At 49.3% G+C, this 20031-nt stretch overlaps 1 protein-coding gene across 1 annotated transcript in view; it reads left to right on the forward strand.

Annotated features, from left to right (window-relative positions):
• The first annotated feature begins 14654 nt into the window (after positions 1-14654).
• LOC140394887 (alpha/beta hydrolase domain-containing protein 17B-like) overlaps positions 14655-20031 on the forward strand; it is a 99709-nt gene continuing 94332 nt past the window's right edge. Inside the window, exon 1 of the mRNA XM_072482045.1 lies at positions 14655-15080. Coding sequence (XP_072338146.1) covers positions 14809-15080 — 272 coding nt within the window. The 5' untranslated portion in view covers positions 14655-14808. The remainder of the gene's footprint in view (positions 15081-20031) is intronic.

Consider the following 20031-nt stretch of genomic DNA (forward strand, 5'->3'; position numbering starts at 1 on the left):
AAACTCCACACGGACAGTAATCCGCAGCTGGGATCGAAACTGGGTCCTCAGCACCATGAGGCAGCAGTGCTAACCACTGCACCACCGAGTCAGCCACTTTCCCTTGGATCTTAACCTTGTATAATATGGGCCCTTTTTTCTCCAATGTGGTCCCTGAGAGTCGGAGTGCAGCATCTCTGAAGCTGCAGCATAAACTGGTTGAACATTCCACTCTGGCATCCAGTGGTCAGGATACCATCGCCGTGATTCCTGCTGCAGCTCGACTTTCCTGTCCAGCTTTGGGAAGGTCAGGCTTAATCAGGTTCTGAGACTCTGCTGGTGCCATCCCTGTTGTTACATGTGGGCAGGATGGTCCTATAGTTAAAAAGGAATCTCGCCAGCCCTGTGTCCAGGGAGCCTGCTTCCGCTTGCCGCCCTTAAATGTTTGGACTGCCCATTTGGCCAGGCCATTGGATGACGGGTGGTATGGGGCGGTTCCAATATGCCTGATTGCAGGGGCTGTTGAGACCCCGAAAGGGAGGTGTGTATAATCAAAGAGCCCCCTGTGGATGTTAATAGTTACATACTTCCGAGATGCGGAGTCCAGTTCTAATGGTTAGTTTCTCATCCCCACAAAGGTGAAGACTTGTCCAGCTTCATCACCGGTACTACGGGTACCACTCTGCAAATTGCACAGGGCGTGTGATGCCCAATTTCTCCAGGCCCCACAACTTAACACCCACCTTGGCAAGCAAGGCATATGGAACAGGCCATACCCTGAAGTGGGCTGAGCCTCTAGATCCACAGAGACGCATTGCCTTGGCTCCCTTTATCTTGACTGTTACAGACTTAGATTAATTTTGATGAATTAAAACATAAAAATTACTTTGTGACATGTAAATAAAAATACATTGAAAACACCTTTAAAGAATTACTCTTATTTCATCTTGGTGCTTTCAAGTCTTTTAAAGAATTTAGTTCACTGAACGAAATCCTCCAAAATCCATTACTTGAATGCTTTTTCTGTAAAAGTTAGTCAAAGACGTTATTAATTTATACAATTATTGAAGACTATGCGCCTTAGTGGTCAAAGGCAGCGGAATTGCCTCAACTATTGTCAGACACTTGTCAATGGAGGTTTATTCACTAATAGGAAAGCAGGGTTGTGAGCAAAGCATTCTGAACAGCCAGGGCCAAAAAAGTTAAGAATACAAACCCAGCATTGTAAAGATAACAGAGATAGAAATTGGGGTGTGCAGTGCTACTGCTGAAAGGCTTCAGAGGCCAGATAGTCAAGGTTTAAAGGGTATGATTTTCCAAGGAATTGCTTTGATTTTGTTCCCCTCTCCTTCAGTTTGCACACTGGTCAGGCAGATTGTAGCTGAAGCACACTCTACCTGACGTGGCCTGAACCTGTCTGGACTTCCAGCTTTACACTTAGGCCAAATGTCCCCAAGGTGCAGACCTAGCTCTTGTCAAAAACTTGCGTTTGGAATTTCAGTGTCAATGGCCATCGGCTCCAGGTATTTTGGCTGCTATCTTCAGATCCATTTTGAAAACAAAAGTTTTTACTTAGCTTTCGATGTTCCCTTGCCCTTCCTGCCAATAAAATGCTCTGATTTGCTGAAATGGGAGGATCAGGCTATTAACAAAGGTAATTGTAGGATTTTTGCCTACTGGTCCAGTTGAATGGGAGTTTGAAGGAGGTGCGAAAACAAACAGATTTGAATGCATTTGTGCACAAAGCTGAAAGGCCAAGATTAACAAAGCAATTAATCAAGCCAATGGGTGGGTTTGAAGAAGAAATCATCGCTCACTCTTGAAAACCAGAGAAGACTTTCACAACAATGTGATGGACGACAAATCTACATCAGAATCAATGTCAGCAGCAGTGTCAGATAGTTAAACAGTTCCTGAGCACGAGAATGTCACGGACAACATTGAATCTTCAAGTTCTGAGCAGCAAGGTCAACATTTGAGAAGATCAACTAGAATCAGAAGGAAACCTGATCGACACAATTTGTAGATTTGGACTATTTGTACATACTATACTTGCTGTTCTTGTGTGATTGTATGTGTGTGTATATATATATATATATATGTATATTTGTCAAACCAATTTTTAAAAAAATAGTTAGACACGCAGGCTCATGATATCACATGTAAATAGACTGATGATAAATGTATTAACGTATTCCTTCAAAGGAAAGGGGATGTGGCGATATCATTGTGTTGTAATTCACCGACTGACCACTCGGAGTCTACTATATAAGTGAATGTTAGAGTCAGGTGACCTCAGACTGACTGGGGAGCTGAGAAGAGCGAGGGTGCTTGTGTATGTTAATACTGTTATTCATCTGTTGTTTTGTACATAATTGACCCACAGTTAATATTAATAAATTGTTTATAGCTTTTGCTACAAGTGTTCTTGTAATATAAATCAGGCCATCCGACAAGAACATTACAGCAATGTGATAAGAACTAGATAATTTGATAATGATAAATATTGGCCAGGACATTGGGTCTCCCCTGCCCTTTGCTGAAATAATGCCATCGATCTTCTATATCATCCTGAGACAGCAGGAAAGGCCTCAGTTTAACAGCTCACCCTGTGTAGCACTCCCTTAGCATTCAACTGGAGTGTCAGTGCGGAGCGGGACTTAAATGTACAATCTCCAAATGTACAAAGGGGTTGTTTAGCACAGGGCTAAATCGCTGGTTTTTAAAGCAGACCGAGGCAGGCCAGCAGCATGGTTCAATTCCCGTACCAGCCTCCCCGAACAGGCGCCGGAATGTGGCGACTGGGGGCTTTTCACAGTAACTTAATTGAAGCCTACTTGTGACAATAAGCGATTTTCATTTCATTTCCTGACTCACTGGCAAGCGTGCTACCCACTCAACCAGAGCTGACAATTTGGTAAATCTTATAACCTACTCTCTTGGTTCACTTGTTAATTTTGAATTGCAATGTGGTTGACCCTAAAGTGCCCTTTGCAATGGTGTGACAAGCCACTCAGTTCCACGGCAATTAGGAATGGGCAACAAATGCTGCCCTTGTCAATGACACCCACAGACCATTAAAAACTAAAGAAAAAAGTCTCTAAATTCTGTGCGTCCCAAGTCAGATTGTCTTTTTACATCAACAGCAACTTGCAAATATAGGGGCTGGTTTAGCACAGTGGGCTAAATAGCTGGATTGTAATGCAGAACAAGGCAGCAGCGTGGGTTCAATTCCCGTACCGGCCTCCCCGAACAGGCGCCGGAATGTGGCGACTAGGGGCTTTTTACAGTAACTTTATTGAAGCCTACTCGTGACAATAAGAGATTATTATATAGAGTTATTTTTATTAATGTTAGAAATGTAGGTCCCTTAAGACTAAACCAGGACTAGCTTCACAGGGAATTGAGAGCAGGTAATGCTCATTGAGTTTTTCCTTCGTGGGGAGGACAGGATCTAGGAGGGAGTAGAAATCAGTGTTTGTGCTGAACTATTGTGTCACAAAATTATCCTGAATCATCGGAAGTCTTCCTGCTGCCTGATTCGTGATTGGATATTCACCTGTTAACACTTTCAAATGTAATAAGCTTTACAAATTTGTTAGCAAACAAAATTTGAGACTGAACCATGCAGATATTAGACAAGTAGACCAAAAGCTTAGTCGAAAGAGTAGGTTTTAAGCAGTGTCTTAATGGTGGCAAGAGAGAAAGTGAGACAGAGAAATTTAGGGAGAAAGTCCATAGTTTAGGACTTTTTAAACATTTTACCGATTTGGATTATGCTTCTCAGCCTTCTTTCCTTAGTGGAAGCAAGTTCAACTTTTATAAGTCTATTCCTGGGTCCCACATCCTATAATTACCCAATTGATTTTTCGTTGAACCCACTCCAGTATATCAATGATCAAACATTGCAGAAGATATGGCAAAGTGTAAATATATTACAAGTTAATGATCATATCCATTTTAATTAATCGTCTCTAAATATCATTTGTAGCCCACTATTAGACTGATGGTCAATTTATTTTAAGATGTTGCCTTGATTTTAATGTTACCTTCGTGAACTTTAATTTAAAGTTGCTTTATATTACTTTATTTGATGTCTAAGTATTCTGATGTTTGAAGATGGAGGCAACGATGATATAAAACAAAGCGTGCTGTGTATTGTATAACATTGAATCAGAATGCACGTTGTGACTGCACTTATGGAAGCTGCTTTTTTTTAAATGTTAGATTAATAGAGTATTTAATTCCTGGTATGTACATGACTGCTTCAATGGCTGCTTCTGATTTGGATTTGTTTATTGTCACGTGTACCGAGGTACAGTGAAAAGTATTGTTCTCCAAGCAGCTCAAACAGATCATTTAGTACATGAAAAGAAAATCAAAAGAAAATACATAATAGGGCAACACAAGATACACAATGTAAATACATATACACGGCATCGGGTGAAGCATACAGGAGTGTAGTATTAATCAGGTCAGTCCATAAGAGGGTTGTTTAGGATTCCGGTAACAGCAGGGAAGCTGTTTTTGAATCTGTTTGTGCGTGTTCTCAGACCTTTGTATCTCCTGCCCAATGGAAGAAGTTGGAAGAGTGAGTAAGCCGGGTGGGAGGGGTCTTTGATTATGCTGCCTGCTTTCCCAAGGCAGCGGGAGGTGTAGACAGAGTCAATGGATGGGAGGCAGGTTCGTGTGATGGACTGGGCTGTGCTCACGACTCTCTGAGGTTTCTTGCGGTCTTGGGCCGAGCAGTTGCCATACCAGGCTGTGATGCAGCCTGATAGGATGCTTTCTATGGTGCATCTGTAAAAGTTGGTAAGAGTCAGTGTGGACAAGCCGAATTTCCTTAGTTTCCTGAGGAAGTATAGGCGCTGTTGTGCTTTCTTGGTGGTAGCGTCAATGTGGATGAACCAGGACAGATTTTTGGTGATGTACACCCCTAGGAATTTGAAGCTGTCAACCATCCCCACCTCGGTCCCGTTGATGCTGACAGGGATGTGTACAGTACTTTGCTTCCTGAAGTCAATGATCAGCTCTTTAGTTTTGCTGACATTGAGGGATAGCTTATTGTTGTAGCACCACTCCAATAGGTTCTTTATCTCCCTCCTGTATTCTGACTCATCGTTATTCGAGATCCGGCCCACTCTGGTTGTGTCGTCAGCAAACTTGTAGATGGAGTTGGAACCAGATTTTGTCACGCAGTCATGTGTACACAGGGAGTATTGTAGGGGGCTAAGTATGCAGCCTTGCAGGGCCCCAGTACTGAGGACTACCGTGGAGGAGATATTGTTGTTTATTCTTGCTGATTGCGATCTGTGGGTCAGAAAGCAGAAAGTCGAGGATCCAGTTGCAGAATGCGGAGCCAAGTCCTAGGTCTTGGAGCTTTGATATGAGCTTGGCTGGGATTATGGTGTTGAAGGCGGAGCTGTAGTCAATAAATAGGAGTCTGATGTGGGAGTCCTTGTTGTCGAGATGCTCTAGGGATGAGGGTAGGGCCAGGGAGGTGGTGTCTGATGTGGACCAGTTGTGACGGTATGCGAATTGCAGTGGATCAAGGCGGTCTGGACGTATGGAATTGATGCGCTTCATGACCAACCTCTCGAAGCACTTCATTACGACTGAAGTCAGGGCCACTGGATGGTAGTCATTGAGGCACGTTGCCTGGTTCTTCTTTGGTACCGGTATGATGGTGGTCTTCTTGAAGCAGGTGGGGACCTTGGAGCAAAGTAGGGACAGGTTGACGATGTCCACGAACACATCTGCCAGCTGGTCTGCGCAGGCTCTGAGTGCACGACCAGGGATCCCGTCTGGGCCCGTCACCTTCCGAGGGTTCAGTTTCAGGAAGGCCGATCTGACATCAGAAGCTGTGATGGTGGGTATGGGTGTGTTATGGGCTGCTGGGGCACTCGATAGCCGATCGATGGTTTCCTACTCGGACTGAGCATAGAATACATTGAGTTCATCAGGGAGGGGTGCGCTGCTGCTGGAGATACTGCTCGGCTTCGCTTTGTAGCCCGTTATATTGTTTAGTCCTTGCCACAACCGCCAAGAGTCTGTAGAGCTAGTCTGTGACTCTAGCTTGGTCTGATATCCTCTCTTGGCACCCCGGATGGCTTTGCGGAGGTCGTACCTGGATTTCTTGTATAGATCAGGGTCGCCTGACTTGAACACCTCAGACCTGTCCTTCAGCAAGCAAGATGGTGCAGGAGTGTGGCGATTCTCTGCGAGCTCTCCCAAACAGATCCTCTTTTTACATTTCTTATAATCGGACTAATCTTTTAAAATTTAATTCTAAAACTAACATTATCACTAACCTTTCTCTTTTATCTTTCCTTGCAGGTTTATGTATTTTCTTTTTTTCATGCACTAAATGATCTGTTTGAGCTGTTCACAGGAAAATACTTTTCACTGTACCTCGGTACATGCAACAATAAATAAATCCAAATCAGTGGGGAGTCAATCTCCCGATTGAGCCATGGTTTCCAGTTGGGGAACGTACGTACTGCTTTCTTTGGCATGCAGTCGTCTAAACATTTGCTGATTTAAGTCTGTGACGGTGGTGGCATACTCATTTATGTCGGTCCCTGAGTTCTTAAATAGAGACCAGTCCACTGTCTCCAAGCAGTCATGTAGGAGCTCTTATGTTTCCTCGGACCAGCACTACACGATCTTCTTAGCTGGATTCTCCCGCTTGAGTTTCTGCTTGCATGCCGGGAGAAGGAGCACCGTCTTATGGTCTGATTTTCCAAAGTACGGTCGGGGGATGGAATGGTAGGCGCCCTTATTTTTGTGTAGCAGTGGTCAAGAGTGTTGTCACCCCTGGTGTGACAGATGTGCTGGTGGAATTTTGGTAGTACACTCTTGAGGTTGGCCTTGTTGAAGTCTCCGGCCACGATGAAAAGGCCTCCGGGTGTTCTGTTTCGTTGTTGTTTATAACTGTGTACAGTTTGTCCAGCGCCTTCCTCACTTCTGCCTGGGCTGGGATGATAATGACTGAAGTGAACTCACGTGGAAGGTAATATGGGCGGCATTTCACTGTCAGATATTCCAGGTCCAGGGAGAATAGGTCGCCAGGGTCACCACATCCAAGCACCAGGAGGAGTTGATGAGGAGACAAACCCCTCCACCCTTCGCTTTGCCTGATGATGCCGTGCAGTCCACCCGATGAATTGAGAAGCCTTCAGGTTGTATGGCATAGTCCGTGAGGTAGGGGTGAGCCATGTCTCTGTGAAACAGAGCACACAGCAGTCTCTTACTTCCCTCTGAGAGGTAAGCCTGGTGTTAAGTTCATCCAACTTGTTTTTGATCGCTTGTACGTTTGCCAGGAGTATGCTGGGGAGAGGGGTCTTGAAACCGCGTTGCTTCAGTCTAACCTGCAGACCGCCGCGTTTCCCTCACTTCCTCGGTCAGCGGCTGCGGCGGATGGTCCCAGGATTTGATAAGAAAAGTCTGACTTTGTGGAAGGTAGGTGGTTGCCTCTGGCGGGGGCCGGATCGTTGGCGGGGGAGGGCGCTGGTGACGTTTCTGGGGTGTCATCTGGTAGGGTCCCGGATGCTGTTGCGGTTGCCGGGGAGGGATGTTTGCGATCCGGTCAGATCCTGGTGTTCTGCGAGTACGGGAATACTTTGCAGCATGTTTAGATCATCGCGTGGTCTCCACCGCTTTGGGGGTCTTGGGTCGCAGGCACATTGGGCAGTGTCCTGTGTTCTGCTCCCGTCTTGGTTGCTCCTGGGGTCGGGCCACATGATTTAATACAGAAAGCAAAATTACCCATCAAAATTGGGGGATAAACTTTATTATTGGGGGATAAACTTTATTATTCCGTTTGAGAGCATTGAGTAGTTTAATTGGTTTGCATTTTGCATTATTCCAAACATGTCAATGTGCAGACAAGTTGTTCCTGAAATTGTCTTAATTTCTGTATTGTTTTTTGAAATTCTTTCATTATTTGTCTCTGTCCATAATTGCCCTCGAACTGAGTGACATCATTAAGAGTCAATCACATCGCTGAGGGTCTGGAGTCACATGTAGGCCAGACCAGGTAAGGACGACAGATTTCCTTCCCAAAAGGACATTAGTGAACTAGATGGTTTTTTACGACAGTTGACAATGACTTCATGGTCACCAGGGGGCGGCACCGTGGTTAGCACTGCTCTATGGTCCCGGGTTCAATTCCGGCCTCGGGTGACTGTGGGGAGTTTGCACTTTCTCCCTATGTCTGCATTGGTTTCCTCAGGGTGCTCCGGTTTCCTCCCACAGTCCAAAGATGTGCAGGTTAGGTGGATTGGCCATGATAAATTGCCCCACCAAAAAGGTTAGGTGGGGTTACTGGGATAGGGTGGAGGCGTGGGCTTAACCTTAAGTAGGGTGCTCTTACCAAGGTCCGGTGTAAACCCTTTGGATTTCGGCGGCAGCGGTGCGCAGGGGCCTTCTGGGAGGTGAGTAGCGACTTTAAAACCACTTACCTTTACAGGAGCAGCCCTTTGGATTTCGGCGGCAGCGGTGCGCAGGGGCCTTCTGGGAGGTGAGTACTTACTTTAAAAAGCCTTACCTGGTCCCGTGTCTGTTCTTCTTTTCTGTTTTATTTGTTTTTATATAAGGCGGGAACCGGAAGTTCGACCCGCGGACCTCTGGGAAGTTCCCCCCCCCCAACCAATAAATTCTGGTGGAGAGGAAACCCAAGACACTACACGTGTAGTGTCTCCCACCCGCCCTCCTCCTCTAACCTAATAATAAGACCCATTGGTGTGAGGTAAGTGCCATATTATATTATTATTATATTATTAGCATTGTGCAGGTCAAGGTTCGGAGGTGGAGGAGCAGTCTCTGTCAGCGAGAGAACCTGAGAACATCTAAGACACTCAGAAGGTAAGAAGGTAAGTAAGTGATTTTTACTTATTTTTACTTTTATACCTTTTTTCAAATTGTGTGTGTCGGGGAGAAACTGAAGTGACATCACAGAAAAGCTGTGGCCAGAGTGGCTAGTATTTGGTAACTAATTAAACCTAATAACTTAATTATAATTTAGAGGGATATCTAAGCCAGAGATCGGAGAGTACTATATTTAGCTATCGCATTTCTATTAGAAATCTAGTGCTAGGAAACAGATAGTTGACAGTAACTTTGAAATTTTAAAAAAAGTATTTAAAAAAAAGACAAATTTTAATTTTAATTAATTGATGCAATGTCAGTTAGAGGGGTGCTGTGCTCTGACTGTGAGATGTGGCAGGTCCGGGAGGCTTCCAGCGTCCCGGATGGCTTCATCTGCAGAAAGTGCACCCAACTGGAGCTCCTCACAGACCGCATGGTTCGGTTGGAGCAGCAATTGGATGCACTTAGGAGCATGCAGGTGGCGGAAAGCATCATAGATCGCAGTTATGTAAATGTGGTCACACCCAAGGTGCAGGCAGAGAAATGGGTGACCACCAGAAAGGGCAGGCAGTCAGTGCAGGAATCCCCTGTGGTTGTCCCCCTCTCGAACAGATATACCCCTTTGGATACTGTCGGGGGGGATAGCCTATCAGGGGAAAACAGCAGCAGCCAGAGCAGTGGCACCACGGCTGGCTCTGATGTTCAGAAGGGAGGGTCAAAGCGCAGAAGAGTAATAGTAATAGGGGACTCTAGTCAGGGGCACAGATAGGCGCTTCTGTGGACGTGAAAGAGACTCCAGGATGGTATGTTGCCTCCCTGGTGCCAGGGTCCAGGATGTCTCCGAACGGGTAGAGGGCATCCTGAAGGGGGAGGGCAAACAGGCAGAGGTCTTTGTACATATTGGTACTAACGACATAGGCAGGAAGGGGCATGAGGTCCTGCAGCAGGAGTTCAGGGAGCTAGGCAGAAAGTTAAAAGACAGGACCTCGAGGGTTGTAATCTCGGGATTACTCCCTGTGCCACGTGCCAGTGAGGCTAGAAATAGGAAGATAGAGCAGCTAAACACGTGGCTAAACAGATGGTGTCGGAGGGAGGGTTTCCATTATCTGGACCACTGGGAGCTCTTCCGGGGCAGGTGTGACCTGTATAAGAAGGACGGGTTGCATCTAAACCGGAGAGGCATAAATATCCTGGCCGCGAGGTTTGCTAGTGTCACACGGGAGGGTTTAAACTAGTATGGCAGGGGGGTGGGCACGGGAGCAATAGGTCAGAAGGTGAGAGCATTGAGGGAGAACTAGGGAATAGGGACAGTGTGGCTCTGAGGCAGAGCAGACAGGGAGAAGTTGCTGAACACAGCGGGTCTGGTGGCCTGAAGTGCATATGTTTTAATGCAAGGAGCATTACGGGTAAGGCAGATGAACTTAGAGCTTGGATTAGTACTTGGAACTATGATGTTGTTGCCATTACAGAGACCTGGTTGAGGGAAGGGCAGGATTGGCAGCTAAACGTTCCAGGATTTAGATGTTTCAGGCGGGATAGAGGGGGATGTAAAAGGGGAGGTGGAGTTGCGCTACTTGTTCGGGAGAATATCACAGCTGTACTGCGAGAGGACACCTCAGAGGGCAGTGAGGCTATATGGGTAGAGATCAGGAATAAGAAGGGTGCAGTCACAATGTTGGGGGTATACTACAGGCCTCCCAACAGCCAGCGGGAGATAGAGGAGCAGATAGGTAGACAGATTTTGGAAAAGAGTAAAAACAACAGGGTTGTGGTGATGGGAGACTTCAACTTCCCCAATATTGACTGGGACTCACTTAGTGCCAGGGGCTTAGACGGGGTGGAGTTTGTAAGGAGCATCCAGGAGGGCTTCTTAAAACAATATGTAGACAGTTCAACTAGGGAAGGGGCGGTACTGGACCTGGTATTGGGGAATGAGCCCGGCCAGGTGGTAGATGTTTCAGTAGGGGAGCATTTCGGTAACAGTGACCACAATTCAGTAAGTTTTAAAGTACTGGTGGACAAGGATAAGAGTGGTCCGAGGATGAATGTGCTAAATTGGGGGAAGGCTAATTATAACAATATTAGGCGGGAACTGAAGAACATAGAGTGGAGGCGGATGTTTGAGGGCAAATCAACATCTGACATGTGGGAGGCTTTCAAGTGGCAGTTGAAAGGAATACAGGACCGGCATGTTCCTGTGAGGAAGAAAGATAAATACGGCAATTTTCGGGAACCTTGGATGACGAGTGATATTGTAGGCCTCGTCAAAAAGAAAAAGGAGGCATTTGTCAGGGCTAAAAGGCTGGGAACAGACGAAGCCTGCGTGGAATATAAGGAAAGTAGGAAGGAACTTAAGCAAGGAGTCAGGAGGGCTAGAAGGGGTCACGAAGTCATTGGCAAATAGGGTTAAGGAAAATCCCAAGGCTTTTTACACGTACATAAAAAGCAAGAGGGTAGCCAGGGAAAGGGTTGGCCCACTGAAGGATAGGCAAGGGAATCTATGTGTGGAGCCAGAGGAAATGGGCGAGGTACTAAATGAATACTTTGCATCAGTATTCACCAAAGAGAAGGAATTGGTAGATGTTGAGTCTGGAGAAGGGTGTGTAGATAGCCTGGGTCACATTGAGATCCAAAAAGACGAGGTGTTGGGCGTCTTAAAAAATATTAAGGTAGATAAGTCCCCAGGGCCTGATGGGATCTACCCCAGAATACTGAAGGAGGCTGGAGAGGAAATTGCTGAGGCCTTGACAGAAATCTTTGGATCCTCGCTGTCTTCAGGGGATGTCCCGGAGGACTGGAGAATAGCCAATGTTGTTCCTCTGTTTAAGAAGGGTAGCAAGGATAATCCCGGGAACTACAGGCCGGTGAGCCTTACTTCAGTGGTAGGGAAATTACTGGAGAGAATTCTTCGAGACAGGATCTACTCCCATTTGGAAGCAAATGGACGTATTAGTGAGAGGCAGCACGGTTTTGTGAAGGGGAGGTCGTGTCTCACTAACTTGATAGAGTTTTTCGAGGAGGTCACTAAGATGATTGATGCAGGTAGGGCAGTAGATGTTGTCTATATGGACTTCAGTAAGGCCTTTGACAAGGTCCCTCATGGTAGACTAGTACAAAAGGTGAAGTCACACGGGATCAGGGGTGAGCTGGCAAGGTGGATACAGAACTGGCTAGGCCATAGAAGGCAGAGAGTAGCAATGGAGGGATGCTTTTCTAATTGGAGGGCTGTGACCAGTGGTGTTCCACAGGGATCAATGCTGGGACCTTTGCTGTTTGTAGTATATATAAATGATTTGGAGGAAAATGTAACTGGTCTGATTAGTAAGTTTGCAGACGACACAAAGGTTGGTGGAATTGCGGATAGCAATGAGGACTGTCGGAGGATACAGCAGGATTTAGATTGTCTGGAGACTTGGGCGGAGAGATGGCAGATGGAGTTTAATCCGGACAAATGTGAGGTAATGCATTTTGGAAGGTCTAATGCAGGTAGGGAATATACAGTGAATGGTAGAACCCTCAAGAGTATTGAAAGTCAAAGAGATCTAGGAGCACAGGTCATTGAAAGGGGCAACACAGGTGGAGAAGGTAGTCAAGAAGGCATACGGCATGCTTGCCTTCATTGGCCGGGGCATTGAGTATACGAATTGGCAAGTCATGTTGCAGCTGTATAGAACCTTAGTTAGGCCACACTTGGGAGTATAGTATTCAATTCTGGTCGCCACACTACCAGAAGGATGTGGAGGCTTTAGAGAGGGTGCAGAAGAGATTTACCAGAATGTTGCCTGGTATGGAGGGCATTAGCTATGAGGAGCGGTTGAATAAACTCGGTTTGTTCTCACTGGAACGAAGGAGGTTGAGGGGAGACCTGATAGAGGTATACAAAATTATGAGGGGCATAGACAGAGTGGATAGTCAGAGGCTTTTCCCCAGGGTAGAGGGGTCAATTACTAGGGGGCATAGGTTTAAGGTGAGAGGGGCAAGGTTTAGAGTAGATGTACGAGGCAAGTTTTTTACGCAGAGGGTAGTGGGTGCCTGGAACTCACTACAGGAGGTGATGGAGGAAGCAGGGACGATAGGGACATTTAAGGGGCATCTTGACAAATATATGAATAGGATGGGAATAGAAGGATACGGACCCAGGAAGTGTAGAAGATTGTAGTTTAGTCGGGCAGCATGGTTGGCACGGGCTTGGAGGGCCGAAGGGCCTGTTCCTGTGCTGTACATTTCTTTGTTCTTTGTTCTTTTTTGTAGACTCGATGAGCCGAATAGCCTTCTTCTGTGTTGTAAATTCTATGATTAGACTTTTAATTCCAGATATTTTATTGAATTCAATTTTCACCATCGGCCATGGCGGGATTCGAACCCGTGTCCCCAGAGCATTACCCTGGTGTCTGGATTACTAGAGCAGTGACAATAGCATTACACCACATGCCCCGCCCCCATCAAAGTTGCTGTAACAAAGTTTTGAGGATGGGAAATCTGTGAAAGTGATTCAATAATTTCCCCTGAAATAGGAAGGGGGGCGGGGGGGGGGGGGGGGGGGGGGGGGAAGATCTCGGGGATAACACCTTGGGGTGTTGAGTGTGATGGGCTCGGCGCTCCGCAGCCGCGTACCCTGTTTACTCCCAACACCAGGAATTGGAGCAGGATCCGGCTATTCGGCCCATTGAGCCGGCTCCACCGTTCAATATGACCATGGCTGATGCTGGCCTTCAACTCCATTCCCCTGCCATCACCCTGCCCTATCCCCCCCCCCATCCCGCCACCCCCCTGCCCTCTCTCCCCCCCCCCCATCCCGCCACCCCCCTGCCCTCTCCCCCCCCATCCCGCCACCCCCCTGCCCTCTCCCCCCCATCCCGCCACCCCCCCTGCCCTCTCCCCCCCCATCCCGCCACCCCCCTGCCCTCTCCCCCCCATCCCGCCACCCCCCTGCCCTCTCCCCCCTCCCTCCCGCCCTCCCTCCCTCCCGCCCTCCCTCCCTCCCTCCCTCCCTCCTGCCCTCCCTCCCCCCCCCCCTCCCTCCCCCCTGCCCTCCCTCCCCCCCCTCCCTCCCCCCCCCCCCCCTCCCTCCCCCCCCCCCCTCCCCCTCCCTCCCTCCCTCCCCCCCCCCCCTCCCCCCCTCCCCCCCCCCCCTCCCCCCCTCCCCCCCCCCCCCTCCCCCCCTCCCCCCCCCCCTCCCCCCCCCTACCCCCCCGCCCTCTCCTACCCCCCCGCCCTCTCCTACCCCCCCGCCCTCTCCTACCCCCCCGCCCTCTCCCCCCCATGCCCCCCCCACGCCCCATCCCCCCCCACGCCCCATCCCCCCCCCACGCCCCATCCCCCCCCCCCACTTGCCCTATCCCCCCCCCCACTTGCCCTATCCCCCCCCCCCCACTTGCCCTATCCCCCCCCCCCCCCACTTGCCCTATCCCCCCCCCCCCCCCCACTTGCCCTATCCCCCCCCCCCCCACTTGCCCTATCCCCCCCCCCCCACTTGCCCTATCCCCCCTCCCCCCCTCAGTGTAAAGAATTCCAAAGATTCACAAGCCTTTGAGTGAATGTTGTGGGTTTAATGAGACCCTCCCCCGCCCCTCGCCTGTGCTCCGAGGACACGGGCAGGTTGATGACGCGATGCCCCAGAGCCCGTTCCGGGTGGGCCTCACTGAGCGGCGCCCAGAGCCGACCGGAAGGGGCTGGGCGGGACAGCGCGCAACTTCCGCCACTGGATGCCGACGTCACTTAACTGGGAGCGATGTCACTTCCGGCCAGGGCAGCTCTGGTTTGGTTGCCGCCAATGGAGGGAAGGCGGAGGAGTGAGGAGCCGCCCGACAGAGAGAGAGAGAGAGAGCGAGAGCCCGGGGCCCGCCCGAGAGAGAGAGAGAGCCCGGGGCCCGCCCGAGAGAGAGCCCGGGGCCGGGGAGCGCCGCCCGGGGCCCGCCCGAGAGAGAGCCCGGGGCCGGGGAGCGCCGCCCGGGGCCCGCCATGAACGGCCTCTCCCTCAGCGAGCTCTGCTGCCTCTTCTGTTGCCCGCCCTGCCCGAGCCGCATCGCCGCCAAGCTGGCCTTCCTGCCGCCCGACGCCACCTACGCGGCGGTGGCGGACGAGTCTGGCAGCCGCTGGAGCCTCCGCTTCACCGAGCGGGCCGAGTGGCAGTACGGGCAGCGGGAGCTGGACTGCACCGACATCTTCCTCATCCGCACCAGCCGCGGCAACAGGATCGCCTGTATGTTCATCCGCTGCTCACCCAGCGCCAGGTACCCGGAGAGCCCCCCCACCCCCCGCGGGACATCAACCCCCCCCCCGCGGGAAATACCCCCCCCCCCGCGGGAAATACCCCCCCCCCCGCGGGAAATACCCCCCCCCGCGGGAAATACCCCCCCCCCCCCGCGGGAAATACCCCCCCCCCCCCCGCGGGAAATACCCCCCCCCCCCCGCGGGTAATACCCCCCCCCAACCGCGGGACATCACCCCCCCCCCCCCCCCGCGGGAAATACCCCCCCCCCGCGGGAAATACCCCCCCCAACCGCGGGACATCACCCCCCCCCCCCCGCGGGAAATACCCCCCCCCCCCCGCGGGACACCCGCGGTACATCCCCCCCCCCCCCGCGGGACATCCCCCCCCCCCCCCCCCCCCGCGGGACATCACCCCCAACCGCGGAAATACCCCCCCCCCCGCGGGTAATCCTCCCCTCTTTCTCCCCCCCCCCCTTGCAGGAAATAACCCCCCCCCCCCCAAAGCAAATTACCCCCCATACCATCCCCCTGGAGAGTACCCCTGTTACCTGGCCCGGGAGTACCCCCAATATCTCTCCTTTAACACCCCCCCCCCCCGGATCTATTCCGCAGTTCCCCAGCCCGCGCAAAAATACCCCAATCTATTTTCTCTTCCCCCCCCCCGCGTAAACTATCCCCAATTCTCCCATCCCCCGGGAACCCCCACTTGCAAATTACCCCCAGTACCATCCCCCGGAAAATACCCCCGTTACCCCCCCCCCCCAGCAATTGCCCCCTTCCCCATTAACCTGCGGATTACCCCCCAAACCCACCCTTACCCTCTCTCTTTCCCCATTACCTCTTCTCTCCTCCCCCATTATCTTCCCCCCCCAGGTCGTCCAACCTGTTTCTACATGTGTGCAGCATCAGTGACCTGTGTACAGGTGCAGCACACACAGCCATATGTCAAACTCCAATTCTGATTCTATGATGTAGTGATGATGTGATACTTCATCCCTTATCATCTGGGCGGCAGAAAAGCATTAATATAACATCAAACCTAATACTAATGAAGGTCACTGTCTGTGCGGAGTCTGCGCGTTTTCCCCATAGAATTTCATAGTGCAGAAGGAGGCCGGTCGGCCCATCAAGTCTGCACCAGCTCTTGGGAAGAGCACCCTACCCAAGGCCACACCTCCACCCTATCCCCATAACCCAGTAACCCCACCCAACCCTCAGGGCAATTCTGGACACTAAGGGCAATTTATCATGGCCAATCCACCTAACCTGCACATCTTTGGACTGTGGGAGGAAACCGGAGCACCCGGAGGAAACCCACGCACACATGGGGAGGATGTGCAGACTCGGTACAGTGACCCAAGCCGTAATCGAACCTGGGACCCTGGAGCTGTGAAGCAATTGTGCTATCCACTGTGCTGCGTGGGTTTCCTCCGGGTGTTCCGGTTTCCTCTCACCGTCCAAAGACGTGCAGTTTAGGTGGATTGACCACGTTAAATTGCCCTTAGTGTCCAAAAAAGGTTAGGAGGGGTTAGGGTGGAAGTGAGGGCTTCAGCGGGTCGGTACCGACTTGATGGGCCGAATGGCCTCCTTCTGCACTCTTATGTTCTATGTAAACCAACGCACATTTGACAGATGTGGCTGAGAACTGCATCCTGTAAATCAATTTTATGGTTATATTGTAGGTTTTATTTACAAATAGACCAGCTGTGGTTAGATGTTAAAATCTGTACATTTTAAGCCTTTTCTAACAATAGCATAACTTAATTAGTTTAGAAAGATTTGGAAAGAAAGAGCTTTGACAAAGGGTCATCTGGACTTGAAACATTAGCTCTTTTCTCTCCCTCCAGATGCTGCCAGACCTGCTGAGATTTTCCAGCATTTTCTCTTTGGTTTTAGGAAGATTAAAATTGTTTGCATGGCAAATACATGGCAAGAATTTTTTCCCACCTCTTTTCTTAGAGGGTACTCATTCCTTGATACATTGTGGTTTCATGGACAAGAGTACCTCACTTAAACGGATATTATTCACAATAGAGCAGTACAGGCCCTTCGGCCCTCGATGTTGCGCTGGAAACCACTCTAAAGCCCATCTACACTATTTCATTATCATCCATATGTTTATCCAATGACCATTTAAATGTCCTTAATGTTGGCGAGTCCACTACTGTTGCAGGCAGCGCATTCCATGCCCCTACTACTCGTTGAGTAAAGAACCTACCTCTGACATCTGTCCTATATCTATATCGCCTCAATCTAAAGCAAGCCATCACCATTCGAGGAAAAAGGCTCTCACTGTCTATCTAATCATCAGATCATCTTGTATGCCTTTATTAAGTCACCTCTTAACCTTCTCTCTAACGAAAACAGCCTCCAGTCCCTCAGCCTTTCCTCATAAGATCTTCCCTCCATACCAGGCAACATCCTGGTAAATCTCCTCTGCACCCTTTCCAATGCTTCCATATCCTTCCTATAATGCGGCGACCAGAACTGCACTCAATGCTCCAAATGCGGCCGCACCAGAGATTTGTACAGCTGCAACACCACCTCATGGCTGCGAAACTCAATCCCTCTACCAATAAAAGCTAACACACCATACGCCTTCTTAACAACCCTATCAAACTGGGTGACAACTTTCAGGGATCTATGTACATGGACACCGAGATCTCTCTGCTCATCCACACTACCAAGAATCTTACCATTAGCCCAGTACTCTGTATTCCTGTTACTCCTTCCAAAATGAATCACTTCACACTTTTCTGCATTAAACTCCATTTGACACTTCTCAGCCCAGCTCTGCAGCTTATCTATGTCCCTCTAACTTGTAACATCCTTCCGCACTGTCCACAACTCCACCGACTTTAGTGTAATCCGCAAATTTACTCACCCATCCTTCTACGCCCTCCTCCAGGTCATTTATAAAAATAACAAACAGCAGTGGCCCCAAAACAGATCCTTGTGGTACACCACTAGTAACTGGACTCCAGTCTGAACATTTCCCATCAACCACCACCCTTTGCCTTCTTCCAGCTAGCCAATTTCTGATCCAAACTGCTAAATCACCCTGAGTCCCATGCCTCCGTATTTTCTGCAATAGCCTACTGTGGGGAACCTTATCAAACGCTTTGCTGAAATCCACATCGCCTGCTTTACCCTCGTCCACCTGTTTGGTCACCTTCTCAAAGAACTCAATAAGGTTTGTGAGGCACGACCTAACCTTCACAAAACCGGGTTGACTATCCCTAATCAAATTATTCCTTTCCAGATTATTATAAATCCTATCTCTTATAATCCTTTCCGAGACTTTTCCCACAACAGAAGTAAGGCTCACTGGTCTATAGTTACCGGGGTTGTCTCTACTCCCCTTCTTGAACAAGGGGACAACATTTGCTATCCTCCAGTCTTCTGGCACTGTTCCTGTAGACAATGACGACATAAAGATCAAAGCCAAAGGCTCTGCAATCTCCGCCCTAGTTTCCCAGAGAATCCTAGGATAAATCCCATCCGGCCCAGGGGACTTATCTATTTTCATACTTTCCAGAATTGCTAACACCTCCTCCTTATGAACCTCAATCCCGTCTAGTCTAGTAGCCTGTATCTCAGTATTCGCCTCGACAACATTGTCTTTTTCCTGTGTGAATACTGACGCAAAATATTCATTTAGCGCCTCTCCTATCTCCTCGGACTCCACGCACAACTTCCCACTACTGTCCTTGACTGGCTCAACTCTTACCCTAGTCATTCTTTTATTCCTGACATACCTATAGAAAGAACAAAGAACAAAGAAATGTACAGCACAGGAACAGGCCCTTCGGCCCTCCAAGCCCGTGCCGACCATACTGCCCGACTAAACTACAATCTTCTACACTTCCTGGGTCCGTATCCTTCTATTCCCATCCTATTCATATATTTGTCAAGATGCCCCTTAAATGTCCCTATCGTCCCTGCCTCCACTACCTCCTCCGGTAGTGAGTTCCAGGCACCCACTACCCTCTGCGTAAAAAACTTGCCTCGTACATCTACTCTAAACTTTGCCCCTCTCACCTTAAACCTATGCCCCCTAGTAATTGACCCCTCTACCCTGGGGAAAAGCCTCTGACTATCCACTCTGTCTATGCCCCTCATAATTTTGTATACCTCTATCAGGTCGCCCCTCAACCTCCTTCGTTCCAGTGAGAACAAACCGAGTTTATTCAATCGCTCCTCATAGCTTATGCCCTCCATACCAGGCAACATTCTGGTAAATCTCTTCTGCACCCTCTCTAAAGCCTCCACATCCTTCTGGTAGTGTGGCGACCAGAATTGAACACTATACTCCAAGTGTGGCCTAACTAAGGTTCTATACAGCTGCAACATGACTTGCCAATTCTTATACTCAATGCCCCGGCCAATGAAGGCAAGCATGCCGTATGCCTTCTTGACTACCTTCTCCACCTGTGTAGCCCCTTTCAGTGATCTGTGGACCTGTACTCCTAGATCTCTTTGACTTTCAATACTCTTGAGGGTTCTACCATTCACTGTATATTCCCTACCTGCATTAGCCCTTCCAAAATGCATTACCTCACATTTGTCCAGGTTAAACTCCATCTGCCATCTCTCCGCCCAAGTCTCCAGACAATCTAAATCCTGCTGTATCCTCAGACAGTCCTCATCGCTATCCGCAATTCCACCAACCTTTGTGTCGTCTGCAAACTTACTAATCAGACCAGTTACATTTTCCTCCAAATCATTTATATATACTACAAAGAGCAAAGGTCCCAGCACTGATCCCTGTGGAACACCACTGGTCACAGCCCTCCAATTAGAAAAGCATCCCTCCATTGCTACCCTCTGCCTTCTATGGCCTAGCCAGTTCTGTATCCACCTTGCCAGTTCACCCCTGATCCCGTGTGACTTCACCTTTTGTACTAGTCTACCATGAGGGACCTTGTCAAAGGCCTTACTGAAGTCCATATAGACAACATCTATAGGGAA

Source organism: Scyliorhinus torazame, chromosome 18 (assembly GCF_047496885.1).
Source record: "Scyliorhinus torazame isolate Kashiwa2021f chromosome 18, sScyTor2.1, whole genome shotgun sequence".
Lineage (NCBI taxonomy): Eukaryota > Metazoa > Chordata > Chondrichthyes > Carcharhiniformes > Scyliorhinidae > Scyliorhinus > Scyliorhinus torazame.